This window comes from Cryptomeria japonica, chromosome 4, assembly GCF_030272615.1.
Source record: "Cryptomeria japonica chromosome 4, Sugi_1.0, whole genome shotgun sequence".
NCBI lineage: Eukaryota > Viridiplantae > Streptophyta > Pinopsida > Cupressales > Cupressaceae > Cryptomeria > Cryptomeria japonica.
Window position 1 is genome coordinate 393440205 of NC_081408.1, and position 16765 is coordinate 393456969.

Genomic DNA, 16765 nt, shown 5'->3' on the forward strand with positions numbered 1-16765 from the left:
GCTCAAATCATGTGACTCAGATCTGGGATCTTCAAACTGCACACTTGAATGAATCAGATCTGCCCTTTTAATACACCAAGTCTACACTTCTATATTCACCAGATCTGCTCTTTCATTACAACTGAATCTGCACTTTCAAGTTTTCTTCAGGTCTGCAAGTATGAGTCTCTCAGGTCTGCACGTTAATGCACCATCTAATAGCAATAAGGAGCACCCAAATTTGCTATATCTTCCTTGGATAAATTCGCCAAGTTCACCTTTTATCTTCGCACACCAAGGAGCAGATGAATTTCGCTAAGAGCATGAAATGAATGATTTATTTTAAACTTGCCAAATAGTCTTTATTTATATGGTGCATATACCCTAGGTCGGCTTTATTTAAATATATATTTGGCGCCAATTTGATTTAGAGTGTGGCATGTTCATTTAGGACCACACTATCTTCTTTGGCGTGAAGGGTCCAGCCCTACACGTTACTCTTTGGCAAAAGGGCCCAGCCCTTTAGGGATTCGGATGTTGCCTTAGACAATCCAAATCCCCCTTTTTCTGAGCCTAGTTACAAACAACACTCCCTCTTAACTAGGGAAGAAAATGAATACATAATCAGAACCTTTGAAGTTCCATCTAGCACACAAGCATAGAATTACATCTTCCACCTAGCACACAAGCATAGGATGGTTCTAGCACACAAGCATAGAAGGTGTAATACACAAGTGGGTCTTTACATAATTACAATTTTCCATCTAGCACACAAGCATAGAATGGAACCTTCCATTCTTGCACACAAGTGAAGAATGGACAAACCCTGCAGTAGAGAATCACTGAGATTGAAGCTCCCTCTCAACCAGGGTTTCATTTTCCACAATACCAAGTCTGTTCTGTCTCTGAAGTATTCAAACTTCACTCTGGATAAGGGTTTGGTAAGAATATTTGCAACCTGTTCATCTATGCTGATATACTTCAGCTGAATGGTGCCTCTTTGCACCATATCCCGAATGAAGTAATAATGAGTTTCCACATGCTTGGACCTGTCCTGAAACACAGGATTTACCGACATCTTTATACAGCTTTGATTATCACAATGAATAGTGGTAGGACCACTAGATTGACCAAACAATCCAACAAGAAGTTTGCGGATCCACACTGCTTCTCTAGATGCAACAGATGTTGCAATGTACTCAGCTTCTGCAGTACTCAATGCTACTGAAGATTGCTTTCTACAAGCCCAAGAGATTACTGCAGAACCCAAGCTAAAGCAAATACCTGAACTGCTTTTCCTGTCCTTGACACTTCCTGCCCAATTTGAATCTGAATAGCCTTCTAAGGACATTGAGGTATTAAGTGAATACTTCAGCCCATAACTAGTAGTGCCTCGCAGATATCTCAGAATGTGCTTGGCTGCAACCAGGTGAACAAGTTTAGGCATGCTCATGAACTGACTGAGAGCATTCATAGCATAACAGATATCTGGTCTAGTATTGACTAGAAACATCAAGGATCCGATCAACTGTCTGTACTCAGATGGATCTGCAAAATCAAAGTTAGTTACAGAAACACTCAACTTCTTTAAGTTAGATTCCATAGGAGTAGACATAGGTTTACAATCCATCATTCTAAATCTTTTCAGAATATCAATAGTGTACTTTCCTTGACATAGAAAAATTTCATTGGATTTTTGCCATACTTCTAACCCTAGGAAGTAATGCATTAGACCTAGATCCTTCATTTCAAATTTTGAGGCTAATTTTTTCTTACATCTCATGATCAGTTTATTTTCACCAGTGAGAAATAAATCATCCACATAAAACCAGAATTAGCATATCATTATTACATATTTTCAAGTAAAGGTTAGCATCAGCATCATTCTTACGAAATCCTAAGCTTAGTAAGTACTTATCAATTCTTTCATACCGAGCACGAGGAGCCTCTTTGAGCCCATATAAGGCTTTCTTCAACCTGCAAACATGAGAGTCTCTTTTATGGATTACATAACCTTCTGGTTGCTCAATATAGACTTTTTCCTCAATAACACCATTAAGGAAAGTTGTCTTAACATCCATTTGATGTAGCTCCCAACCTTTAGCTACAACAATAGCTATTATAGATCTAATAGAAGTATATCTAGCAACAGGAGCGAATGTTTCCTCATAATCTATTCCTTCCTTTTGAGAAAAACCATGAGCTACAAATCTAGCTTTATATTTCTCAATACTACCATCAACATTATGCTTAATTTTAAATAACCATTTAGAGGAAACAACAAACTTACCTTTGGGTCTGGGTACAATGTCCCAAACATCATTCTTGATGATAGACTCATACTCTTCATCCATGGCTAACTTCCAAGCATGATGAGTCATAGCTTCTTCGACATTGTGAGGTTCAGACTCAATGATGTTACACATTATTGAAATGTAGTTGGCATGATTTTGAGGTCTCTTGCTACTGAAGGTTCCTCTGGGAGCAACAAATCTTTCAGCATCTTGAATGGTGTTTCTAACCAAAAGTGGCCTCTTCTTGCTAACCACAATATCCTTAGGTATATTTGTAGAGTCCATGGGTTCAGCTGGATCATCCTGAACTTCCTAATCTGGGAGGTCAATAGACTCCTTTTGTATCTCAAGGTTAGTATCAACATTTGATTCTTGATTTTTAGTCACAATATCATCAATATCAGATAATGAACCTTTAGATCTTTTGAATGCAATATCGTCTTCAAAAGTTACATCTCTACTTACCTCAACATACCTTTGACCTGAAATGTAGATTCTAAGGGCTTTGGAAGATTCATTGTATCCTACTAAGATGCCTTTCTTTCCAGAGGGATCCAACTTGGTTCGCTTTTCCTTAGGCACATGAACATACACAGGGCTCCCGAAAATCCTTAAGTGGCTGATGTCAGGTTTGATTCTTGTAAAGGCTTCTTTAGGAGTTACATTCTTTAAAGCACAATGAGGACATCTATTCTGAATGTAAACTACTGTTTTGGATGCCTCCACCCATAGGAAGGGTTGCAAGTCTTGATCATGAATCATGGCTCTTGCAGCTTCAACAATGGACTTGTTCTTTCTTTCAGCAACTCAGTTTTGCTGAGGATTGTAGGGAACACAAAACTCCCTCTTAATTCCTGTCTCAGCACAGAAATCATGAAAACTACCTGAGGTGTACTCACCTCCATTGTCAGACCTTAAACATTTAATTCGCTTTCCAGAAGTATTTTCAACCAAGGCTTTGAATTCTTTAAATCTATTTAAGACTTCGTCAGACTCTTTAGATTTAAGAAAGTAAATCCATGTTTTCCTAGAAAAATCATCTATGAAGATAACATTAAAAAGGAAACCGCTAGGAGATGCTACAGACATAGGACCACATAGATCTGAATGGATAAGCTCTAACTTTTCTTTAGCCCTACTATCACTTTTATGAAATGGACTCTTCACATTCTTACCCATTGCACAACCTTTACAAGCATCATCATGAGATAAACTGAGTTTAGGCATACCTTTAACCATTTTACCAAGAGTGAGGAGAGCCTGGAAGTGCAGATGTCCAAGTCTTCTATGCCATAGCTCGCATGATTCAGGAGCCTCATGAATGAGAGCTTGAACTGGGTTAGCTACAATCTTATACAAACTATCACATCTATTTCCAATAACACGAGCAGATTTGAAACTAGATATCTTAGACCAAGCAAGTACTTTACCTTCAGAAAATGCTACTTGCAAACCCTTATCTTCTAAAGCAAAAATGGAAATAAGATTTCTTTTAATTCCAAGTACAAAAATAATATCATTTAGTTGTAAGGAAATACCAAAATCTAGTTCTAAAGAAGTAGTACCAGAACCTTTTACCGAATATTGAGCATCATCACCGATTACCACATGAAGGTTGGTATCCTTTCCTATCAGATCTGAAAGATGCTCACGGTAACCTGAAATGTGTCTGGAGGCTCCACTGTCAATTATCCAAGTATCACTATCTGTAGGAACATTGCTCGAGAGAACAAAGATAAGAAGATAGTCCTCATTTTGTTCAACGACTTCATTTAAATTGGCTTCCCTTTCCTTAGGATCATTCTGACAATCTCTAGCATAGTGACCATACTTATCACATCTGAAACAACGAATGTGGGAGGAATCTCTTGACTTCTTTCTTGGATCGTAGGAAGAGTGTCTAAAATCTTTGCTTCGCTTTTCTTTCTTCCAATGCCCTCCTTTCCAGACTTAGCTATGAGAACATGATTATCATCTTTGTGAGTGTTCTTGTGTTTTCCTCTTACCTCAAGGCGAGATTCCTCTTCAATGCAATCGGATTGGAGATGCTCAAAGTTGGGTCGTTCAGCTCTTCCACCAATGCTATGAATGAATGGTTCCCATTCATCAGGTAGACCATTTAATGCAATCATAACAAGATCTTTATCTGAAATTTAGCAATCAAGAGTACTTAGCTTATCCTTCAGTTCATTGATCTTCATGAAGTAGGCCATGATTGAGTCTTCTTCTTTCATTTTGATGTGAAGTAACTGCTGCCTTAGAGCAAGAGCCATGCTGATGTTGTTAACTTCATACATTCCTTCTAAGTGTTTGATCAATTCCTTGACTGAAGCAAATTTTGATATGATGGTGACAAGATGATTCTTGACTAATTCAATTATCATCTTCCTGGCCTTGAGAGAGTCTTTCTTGAACTGCTTCAGTTCTTCAGCATCTTCAGGAGGGGACAGCCTTTCTTCTTCTACAAATTTAAGCAGTTCATTCTCTTCAAGAATCAATAAAATACGGACTTTCCAAGCAGCAAAGTCAAGGGCTCCATCGAGTCTATCTTCAGCCCTCAAACCTGACATTTTAATCTGAAAACAAACAGCAACTAGATGCAACCAAATAATTTACTGAAATCTGAAGTTAGTAAAACCTTATCTCTGATACCATGTTAGTTTTTGTGTCTCAGACCAGCAATCAGACTTTCAGTATTTAATTTCAGATTAACAATAAGTGAATGATAAGCAAGTAAACGAAGGAAAGAAAAAAACAAGTGCACAAGAGACCAACTCCATTACCCTGGGAAAACCTCCAAGGAGGAAAAACCCAGCACTAAAGACCCACAGGGCAGATTATGTATTCAATTCTGAATTGTAACAATACTACTTAGCTCAAATCATGTGACTCAGATCTGGGATCTTCAAACTGCACACTTGAATGAATCAGATCTGCCCTTTTAATACACCAGGTCTGCACTTCTATATTCACCAAATCTGCTCTTTCATTACAACTGAATCTGCACTTTCAAGTTTACTTCAGGTCTGCAAGTATGAGTCTCTCAGGTCTGCACTTTAATGCACCATCTAACAGTGATAAGGAGCACCAAAATTTGCTATATCTTCCTTGGATACATTCGCCAAGTTCACCTTTTATTTTCGCACACCAAGGAGCAAATGAATTTCGCTAAGAGCATGAAATGAATGATTGATTTTAAACTTGCCAAATAGTCTTTATTTATATGGTGCATATACCCTTTTAGGTCGGCTTTATTTTAATATATATTTGGCGCCAATTTGATGTAGAGAGTGGCCTATTCATTATAGGGCTGGCCCTATTTAGGAGCACGCTATCTTCTTTAGCATGAAGGGTCCAGCCCTACACGTTACCCTTTGGCAAAAGGGCCCAGCCCTTTAGGGATTCGGATGTTGCCTTAGGCAATCCGAATCCCCCAATTTCTGAGCCTAGTTACAAACAACAAAACATGAATTCCTTTTTCATGCTCAAGGCTGCCATTCTTAAAAATAATGACTGCTTGAATTGTATATACACAATTAGATATACTAATCAATATTTCTTGCGTAAACACTATGCTTTTAAGAGGAGGGAAAATCTTTTGCAAACTTGGACAAAGCAATTGAAGGCACATTGTAAAAAGAATGTCTTGGATAGGAGGAAAGAGGAAGATTAGAAAAAATATTTTAACTTCTTAGAGTTGCAATTATGAGGCTCGTTAGTAGTTGGTTGAAGTCAAATAAATGTTGACATGTTACATAGCTTTAACAACCAAGACAAGGAAACTATATATTTTTTTAATATTTTGAAATGCAAACATAACAAAGAAAATTTTGGCCCAATTATTATTTAGGGATTTGCTGACTTGGGAGGGTGGTAAGATGAAAGAGGCCTTTAAATGCTTCTATCGTTCTTAATTTTCTTATCAAGAAAATGAGGAACATTTTGTTGCTAAGGATTTTTCTAAGAAGATGATTACAAATAAAATGGAAGAGGACGATGCAAGAGATATCTGCAGGGTCTTCTCTAAAGAAGAAATCATTGCGACTATTAGCTCTTTCAAAAATGGTAAGTCCCCTAGGATTGATGTGATACCTACTGAAAACTTAGTTGAGATGTATAACGAGGTTTTTGAAAAAGGTTCTCTGGGTAAGAATATTAATAGAGGGATCATTCAGTCGTTGCCCGAAAATAAGGGCACAAAACTCTTATTTAAAATTAGAGAGCAATTGTCTTTCTTAATGCTCCTATAATGTATTGGCTTACCTCTTGGCTCTTATAAGGGCTGGTATTTTTCCTAGGATTGTATCTATGACTCAAAGCAGTTTTATTAAAGGTAGAATATCCTAGAGAACTTGATTACAAGTTGGGTAGATCTCATTTGGGAAAAACAATCTAATCAAAGGTTAATTTTTGAAAAAGCATATGACAAAGTTGAATGGCCTTTTATTCTTTCTATCTTGGAGGATTCTTTCTTCCCTTCTAAATTCTGCAAATGAATAAAAAATTTGTTCAAAGAGGCTTCTACTTGCATTAATATTAATAGCGATTTGACTCGGCATTTTTTTTTCTAGAAAATGTGTCAAAAAAAATTGTCCTTTATCTCCTACCTTATTTGCAATAGCAGTTAATGCCTTGCATTATATTTTGAGAGCCAATCTACACAATCCTCCTATTAGAGGCATTTGTCTACCTGATAGCAGTAATTTGTTAAATGCCCTATTCCTTGATGATAATGCCTTGTATGTTGAACTCTATGGAGCTAACTTTTAATAATGTTGTTGAAAACCTCGATATGTTTTGCAAGGCTTCAGGAGCTAAGTTTTTTAGTAGTAAATCTGTTATATTAAGTTGGGATGACTCCTCTCCTGTTCAGTTGAAAGATAAGGAGCGGCAATGGGGGGGACCTAATAAGGTTGTGAGATACCTAGGTATTCGCTTCACTGTTGACCCCTCTTTAAAATAGATGGGGGAATGGATGTTTAAAAAGATTAAGAGTAAGAATGTGAAATGGAAGTCCTAGCTGCTTTCTCAAATTTATAGGGTCCAAATTTTGCCTATTGACTTCATATAGTATTTTTTACTTTCATGGTTTGCTGGGAAAGGGAATCAAAGGAGGCATGTCATTAAGTGGTCATAGTGTTGTTCCTAAGGCTTTGGGTGGTTTAGGATTAAAAGATATTATGCTTCAAACTATAAATTTGACAGCTAAATGGATTATTAAGGCCATTGAAGGCAATGAACAATGGAAGGTGTTGCTAGAAACAATATTGCTTTGTCCAAGCCTAAAATGGCTAGGGATTGGGCAGCTCTGCATTCTAATGATTAGTTGCTTGGTAACTTTATTACCAAACCTTTTAGTTCCAACTTTTTTTAATGGCATTTGGAGGGCATGGGAGAGTATTAAGCATCTATTAAGGGGGCATGGTTCCCCTTTTAGATCTGAAGGTGTCTTGATTGCTTACAAATCCATCTGGTGTAATTTGGATTGGAAGAATAAATTTCTGGCACTGACTTAGGGTTGTTCTAGTAAACAATGGGTTTCTAAAGGGGTTGATGTTTTTAATGATATTTGTGTGGATGGGCAGCTTGGGTATTGGAGCAGTCTGCAGTCTAACTTGGTATTTCCAAAAGGCAGAGAAGAACCTTTTCAATTTTAAAGAAAGCATTGTATAAAGTGACATGGTTTTGGACAACTTTAAATGGATGGATGGTACTGGATTTAGTGAAGTTGATGGCTTTGGACAACTTTAAGTGGATGGGTGGTACTGGATTTGGTAAAGTTAGTTAAAAAAAACTTGTACCTCATGCTTGTTGACACAAAGGAAGCTTTTATCAAATTAAACTCTAATTAGAACCTTAATTGCTCTGTTGAATGGTGGTCTAAAACTCTTAATTCTATTTTAGATGGTTATTGTTTCTCAAAAAGATGGTAATTAACACTGATTTTTATGCTTTTAGTATCGCTCTTCGTTTTTATAGTTTTTTAATTTTATTTCTGCTAGAAATTTCGGTTATCTTTCCTTAGTGATAGATTGGGCTGGTATATTAAAGATGGTTTTACATGGCATGAGATATTATTTGATTATGTTCCCGAATTTGATAAAAGTCTTCAAGATTTTTTGATGGTTTTAACCAATGAAATTTTATGGCATATCTAGAAGGTGAGGAATGATGAGGTTTTCCAGGACAAAAGGAAGTGCCTTACAGAGTCCCAATACGAGCTAACCCTTTTGTGTATCTTAATAGAGGTTTATATGGTGCTGGAGATTCCCAAATACAGGTTCTTTGTATTGCTTGAAGAACTAACCATTGTATACAGGAAGGAGGTCATTTTTGGCCTCATGACAGAAAGCAGTTAAATGAACAGGATCTCAAGTTTCAAAATGAATACATGAAAATTCATAACTAAAGTTATCTGAAGAGACCAGATGTTGACGTAATTAGAGAGGATTCACATGTTGAGTGGGTAGTCAAAGATCTCGAGTCTGCTGACATGGCAGAACCAGTTATTGGCACATATGATATGAGCATGTAAAACTGCAGCAATAATATCGGAGGCTGCTGGAAATAATCTACTTCTCATAAACTGTTATTTCTCTAATCTACGCCTCATAAACTGGCAATTCTCTATTTGTGATCAGTTTTGGACTTGTAGTTAGGCGTTTTAGTTCTATTTTGGTTTGGTGACTCTGGCTTTTATGTTTTATTTTGTGGTGTCCTGGTGAGAGCCATTTTCTTCCACCTTTTCTTGTGATCTATTTTTGTGAATAATTATCAATATCAAAAAAAAAAAAATCAATGATGCTATGAAGTGAAGCTTTTCTTTCCAAGGAGGAGCATGTAACATACATTGCTGCTATCCCTTCCTAGCATAGCATATGTATATGTATATGTATACGTGTATCTGATTGTAATGTCCCACCTGGTGTGGGGCATTATGAACTGCCACTGAATTCTGGTCAGGAACTCATGTTCTGATTTTGTGTGATTGTATGATGTTTCTTAGAGTTTTTTCAATGTAATACATATAAACAACAATAATATCAAGTTCTACTATTTTGCAATCAAGAGATATGATAACTCAACCTTAGATAAACTAATTCATTACTATCATAGACCTGATTACATAGTTTCAGGCCTGATATAGAAATCAGACTAACAACTGGTGATTTAACCTTAACATCTGAGAGTTTGAACATACAACTGAAACAAGACATGCCCATTTTGATAGCTCTTAAGTTAGGGTATGAAACATGATCCTTTACATGGAAAATAAGAGCTGTTACAACGACTCTAATCGCTGCTGTCATGGAACTAAATTTCTGATCTGAGGAATGATGAGAAAGTTGATGCAACAGAAAAGTGACCTCCTTCAACTATTTGTTTCCAGATTAAGTTATAGGTCCCAATTGATGTCTCCTTGACAGTTTCCTAAAGGAAGTTCACAAGAAGCCAACTTGCAGGTCTGAGCTACAAGGTAGCAGCCAACTAAGAGACTCAGAAATATTGTTGCAGCACTTTAAAAACTGATTTCTCCATCCCTCAAATGGTCTGAACATGAAAGTCTGATATGGGCACCCAGGAAGTGCTGAGGATAGGCTTCAAACCCTGCGCGACTATGCCTAGAAACACCAATTCACTGAGGAAGTTGTATGACATGCTTAAGACCGATTTTTGTGGCTGATGGTGATCCTGTAACCCTCTGAAAACTAATTACAATCTGCTCCACACACTGACAATGAAGAAACTCATATAAACTGAATTGACAGCAGTAGAAGTGTCTTTTTCAAGCTCCAAATATGGCCAAAGGGGGTTGGCTAGACTAGCAAGCATCTCACTCTGAAAATAACTTCAAATTGTTCACCAAACCTTAAAAACCCTTGACAAATCTGCCTCTTTTTCTTGTAAGTGGTGAAACAAGTTATGTCCAGAACTAAACAGCCAAGATTATGTCTTCTCCTTGTTCCAAATCTGCCCAAGAAGGGGTCGGCCTGGCAAGGAGGCAGCTCTACCGAAAAAAAAACAAAACAGCAAAATACAATAGACATAAAGTTTCCACAATCCATGAGATAATAATCAGCTGCTTCCGGATAATAACAGCAAAATACTTCAAACTGAAACTTTTTTGATGCACAAAAGAGATCCCTGTAGTAGAATCTCCATACACATCCTGAGATGATCTTCCACAACTGCAGGTGTGATGACTTGTAAAGGGTTTCGTCCACACAAGATGCTCCAAACCCTAGGGTTCAGCTAAGCTCCTCTCAAGAGGCAAGAGTGAAATAACAACCAACATAACATAACCTATCCCAAAATGTTTTCCAAGTGCCTTTCTATAAAACTCCAAAACCATATGCCCTAAGTAGGGTTACTTTCCCAAGCTCTCTTTATGATTTTGATTTGACTTTATTTAATTTTAATATCTCACTAACACCTTTTTATCATTTCTAACTCCAGTTGGGGTGGTGTCCAAGGAAAGTGACTTTATTATAAAGTCATTTTCATAATTTTATAATTCTAGCTTTTTAAAGTTACCTTTTTAAAATCATTTGCAATATTACAAACAGGAGAATAACTTGGAATTTAATATAGTTTTAACTTGGTAACATTGAGACATCATAATTAATAAGTGATACCTCACAATCCACCCAAGCAATCTATCTGAACCAAGAGAAATCAACCCAACATGGGTCCTCTGTCCATCCTATTAGTCTACGAGACCCTAGTGATAGACTAATCCTGGCTGGCTGATGCTGGCTACGAATGGACCATTACACTGATTATCACTTATGATAAAGTTATATATGAAAAGACGGGTCAAATATGTATCACCTTTTGCATTATACTATTCGGACAAATAGATTATAGAATATATTTCATATTCAATCTTATAAATTTTGCATATGCTGGCTTATAGATAGCTGTTAACATACACCTTAAGATAAGGGCTTGAGATCAACCTCAAGGCACTCACTCTATATCTTGGTGTGAAACCTCAATGTCAGCATTCGAGCAAATGCTGGTATCTATCTTTAATTAAGGTGGTTAAGTCCACATTCCAATATTATGCATCTACCATCAAGAAAGAATGTGCGATGTGATACATGCTTCAAGTAAGGCTTTACGATCAATATTCAACCAGTCTTTAAGGCTCCCAGCTACTTATACTTCTTTGAGGATGAGTACAGCTGACAAGAGGGTTTGGAATTTGTAAGCCATATTATCTGAATCAAACTGCAATTAGTATGATGGCTGCACATTGACAAATATGTTTGTTGATGATCTCTAACTCTAACAAGCTTCTATTGTTCTCTCTTCAACAATACTATTTGTTTTAAATGATTGTATTTGTTTGTGTGCATGTAATAATCTGTAACATTGCCATCAAAATAGGAAGAAACAATGGTAACCAAAAGTAGAAAAGTTAAAAAGGATGTAACAATTTGAGCAAATGATGTAAGTCATGGAGAGACAAAATGCTTCAATGAACAACCAGTTGGAAGACATGCACAAGAGATTTATAAAATCTACATATCCAACCTTGTATGCTATTAAGATAACTCAATACATACCATCTGAAAATTGAATTTTCGGTGCATCTAACAAATTATCCACTGAAGTATCCACAGCTAATTTCTTGGGTTTTTTCTTCAGTCTAACAGCTTTCACAAAATCCATATTTGATGGTAGCTTTTCACTGGTTGTCTTCATATTGAACAAAGACTCTAGCAATTGTCTTGGAAGTCTGGATTTATCTTCACTCATAACATGTCTTGATTCCATCCCAGCCTCAATAAGAATGCTTTTTGCCTCACTACATCAATTAATTCACATAAATAAAAATTATCAGATTAAATCCTGAAAACACATGCTGTATTTACCATACCAGGAAACAAAGGACTTTGAAAGTCTACTCCTATTACTTGAAAGTATGAAACACATTGATATTTATTTTCATTTAGATTTTGGAAAGAAATGCAACTGCTGATAAAACTTACATATTACCATTCACAAAAGATCTCACACTGACAAGAAGATCCTTATTCACATCAACTCAAATGCTCATAATGAGTTGAACACTAGGAAATCTGTAAACCTATTTTGTATGTTTCATTTATTAAACACTACAATTGATTATTTCAAGTTTTCAATGATTGCAGGAGTGATGTGATGATGAGAATTTGTTAAATACCCTAAAACTTTCATTTTTCTGAACTTATTTTAACAATTATGTTGGATTATTTTTGAATATTGATGATTAATAATCACTTTTTAGTCAGCATACAATGCCTATTATCATGATTCAATAATATTTGTTGTCCAATTATATATTAATTATTTATATAAAGTCAAATTGTTTGTCGGCTTCATGTAGTTATAAGCATCGGTTGGTTGACAGTTGTGTTCCTCTTGGCAACCGTTGGGTCCTTTAAATAGATTATGTATTGTCAAGGAAAGTAGTATGATCTAGTTGGATCAACATTGATCCTTGGCTAGCCATCCCTGGTCTTCTTTGTGTGAATAATGATATATTTTACTCCTATATCTGGTATGCATTGTCTTCATCCATGTATTTATTTTATCAAACAGAGTAGTAAACACACTTAAATGCGAAATTATGTTTATGTGATAATTAAATTGACGATATATTTGTTAATGTTGTGTAGCTTCGGTCAGATAATTCTGATCGTCGAAATCAAATGCTTAAGTGGCCAATTGGCCTTAAGCATTTGATAGTTGCTTTGTCCTTGCAAGTTATGTTAAATTAGCTTATATGTATTGGCACCGAAGTATTTGTAATTGATGATTGGATTTAATACTCATATATTAATATATATTACAAATGTATATATGTATCTATATATCTATATATACAATAATGTTTGTGATTAACATTATTGATATATATGTATATATAATATATACATACATTTTTGTAATAAGAAAAAGCTGATTATTAAATATGTTTATTAAAACCAATAGTGGATATAATCAACTTGTTACATTTAATCGCTTGATAAACATTAGTCGACTTAAAGTCGAATTGGTCAATTATACCATCTTGCATCTTAGCGTATTGTCTTTAATGTTTATCGGTCTAACCCTCACGGGTTCGTGGGTAGAGACATGTCTCTACGTGGATGCTATTCCATGTAGAGGCATGCCTCTACATACACATGCCTCCACACCAATGTATATATGGTGTATAGCTGCGGTTAAGGGACAATATAGAAATCGGAAATATTGAACCAGCGGGCCTGCACAAAAAACGAACATTGCTGTTACATATTCATTGAAATACATAAATTCTGATTGCTGTTTCTTACTTGCTTATATTCAAAAGAGACCAAATCAATATATGATAAAAGAAGTACTTTGATAAATAAAATAACCCTTAGCATTCTCAAATCTGATAAAATTAACATGGTATCAGAGCCAGCCTAAGGAAGATCATATCAGATTTAAATCAAGAATACAAATTATATTGAAATCACATATAAACTCCCCTATCTCTTACTTACCTCAAAATGGCAAATGGGGTTAGATTTGAGGACCGCCTTGAAGGGGCATCAAATTTCGTTTCATGGAAATTTAGAATCATGACAACACTAAGAGAACAGTAATTAGAAACCCTCATGCACAAAGATTCATCAATGCCAGAAGATGAAGATGAGCAAAGACTATGGATTAAAAACAATAACAAAACTATGAAGATATTGGTAGATGAAGTGAAAGATCACATAGTACCATCATCTCCAAATTGGATACAACAAGCAAAATGTTTTCAACATTGGAAAACATGTATGAAATTAACAACACCAGCAAGGTACTATCCTTAAAACAAAAACTTCATCATATAAAGATACATAAGGGTGAATCTATCACCTCATATTTCATGACAATTACGGAATAAAAAGACCAACTCTCTACAATTGGTCATACCGCAGATAGTAAGGAGCTCACCTTGTTAGCACTAAATGAACTACCAGGATCATGGGAAGGATTCATACAAGGAATCAGTGCTCGTGTCGAACTACCTGATTTTGATAGATTAAAGACTGATTGCATCCAGGAGGAATCAAGACTTATTGTAAGGGGAGATAATCAAACCACTTCAAATGAAGACATTTGTGTTCTAAATTCTTCCTCACACAAAAAGGGAAAGAAAAGAAATTTTAAGGGGAAGAAGGACAAAGAACCTAAAGGAAACAAAGCAAAATACTCTCACAAAAGGAAACGGGATATGACCAAAGTCCAATGTTTTAGATGTGATGAATATGGGCACTATGCCATTAAGTGCCCAGACAGATTAAAGACTCAAGTCTCCATTGTAGAAGATGAAAAATCAGAAAAGCTTGTATTCTACTCTGCCCTTTCAAGTCAAATTTCAACAAACCCTAATACTTGGGTAATTGAGAGTGGAGCATCTAGGCATATTATTGGATTCAAAGAACATCTTGATGACTTAAAAGAAAATTCAAATGAAGAAGTAACCATTGGGGATGATTCAAGCTACCTTGTGAAAGGGATTGGGACCTGCACCATAAATCTGAAATCAAGGATTTCTCTTCAACTCTCAGGAGTACTATATGTACCAGGGATAAAAAGAAATCTAGTCTCCATTTCAGCACTTGAAGACAAGGGTTATAGAGTCACCTTCATGGAAGGAAAAGTCTTGGCTTGGCCAAAGAATTCAACCATAAAGAAAGCCCACACAATTGGAGTAAGGCACGGATGCCTTTATAAGCTATGAACGTCTCTCCCTCAAGCTTTGTTACATGAATCACTAGACTCAAATGAAATCTGGCACAAGAGGTTAGGGCATCTACATTTCCGAGCTCTTCCCACAATTGAAAAGTTGGTGATTGGTCTACCCAAATTAAAACAAAATCATGAAGGTACGTGCAAAGGATGTGCTTTTGGAAAGAACACAAAAGGTATGTTTCACTCCAGCACTAGCAAAACTACAAATATATTAGAAATTGTTTATTCTGATTTATGTGGACCAATGTCTGTAACCTCCTTAGGAGGATTTTTATATTACATTATTTTTGTTGATGACTATTCTAGAAAGACATGAATCTATTCCCTAAAATGTAAAGGGTCAGAAGAAATCCTTATGAGATTTAAGGAATTCAAAGCCCTAGTAGAAAATCTATCTTGTAAGAAAATAAAAATCTTAAGGACAGACCATGGGGGGGAATACACTTCAGAAATATTTAAGATTTTTTGTAAAAATGTTGGGATTAAGGAGTACACTGTTCCCTACAACCCCCAACAAAATGGGGTAGCAGAAAGGAAAAATAGGTATATTGTAGAAGCTGCTAGAGCCATGATGTATCACCAAAATTTCAACACCTTCTTCTGGGCATAAGCATCTAGCATTGTTGTATACATTCAAAACAGGAGCCCTCACTCTCTCCTAGATAATAAAGCCCCGGAAGAAGCCTTCTCTGGAGTTAAGCCTGACAAAAGCCATCTAAGAATCTTTGGTTGTCCTATATATATTCATATACCAAAAGAAAAGAGGACCAAGCTAGATCCCTCAGGCAGAAAAGGCATTTTTTTAGGTTATAGTGAAACCTCCAAAGCTTACAGGATTTATATTCCAGGTCAAAAGCAAATTGAACTAAGTAGAGATGTGATATTTGAAGAAGATATTGCCTTCATGAAATCTAAAAGCTCTCGAGATTTAGAAGACCCTCATTCTCCTTAAAACATGGAAGAAGATCCAGTTCCTGGGATTCAGAGGGAGACTCCAGAAACTATAAACAATGATGATAATGAGAATAACTCAGATCCTCAAAATCCTGTCCCCCTTGAGAAACGTAAAAGGCCTCTTTGGGCTAGAAAAATGATTCAAGAAGCAAAAGACTATGCAGCACCTCCAAGGACATTCAGGGAAAGCAAAAGACCCCATAAGTTCTCCAGCTATACCGCACTAATGAGTGAAATCATCAACTCAAAACCATCCAGCATAAATGAAGCCTTAGAAAGACAAGTGTGGAAGGATGCTATGTCTGAAGAATATCAATCTATCATTAAAAATGATGTCTGGGATATTGTACCTTGTCCCAAAAACAAATCAGTAGTATCCTCCAAATGGCTATTTAAAATCAAGCATGCAACAGATGGCAGTATTGAAAAATATAAGACAAGATTTGTTGCTAGAGGATTCTCTCAAAAAGAGGGAATAGACTATGAAGAGACTTTTGCCCCTGTTGCTAGAAATACCTCTGTGAGAACCATCATTGCCATAGCAACATCTAAAGGATGGAAAATTCACTACATGGATGTAAAAACAACATTTCTAAATGGGATTGAAGAAGAAGTTTATGTTGAACAACCTGAAGGGTTCATTATACATGATGAAAATTCATATGTATGTAAACTGAAGAAAGCCTTATATGGGCTCAAACAAGCTCCCCGAGCCTGGTATGAAAGGATTGACAAACATCTCTTGGGTCTAAACTTCTTCAAGAATGATGCAG

At 36.1% G+C, this 16765-nt stretch overlaps 1 protein-coding gene across 3 annotated transcripts in view; it reads right to left on the reverse strand.

The window, feature by feature from the left end:
* The window catches only part of LOC131074663 (SMR domain-containing protein At5g58720), a 306623-nt gene that overhangs the window by 83771 nt on the left and 206087 nt on the right, over positions 1 to 16765 (reverse strand). For all 3 annotated transcript variants that reach the window (XM_058011330.1, XM_058011328.1, XM_058011329.2), the window contains exon 7: positions 11846 to 12087. In XM_058011330.1, the coding sequence (XP_057867313.1) occupies positions 11846 to 12087 (242 nt within the window). The remainder of the gene's footprint in view (positions 1 to 11845; positions 12088 to 16765) is intronic.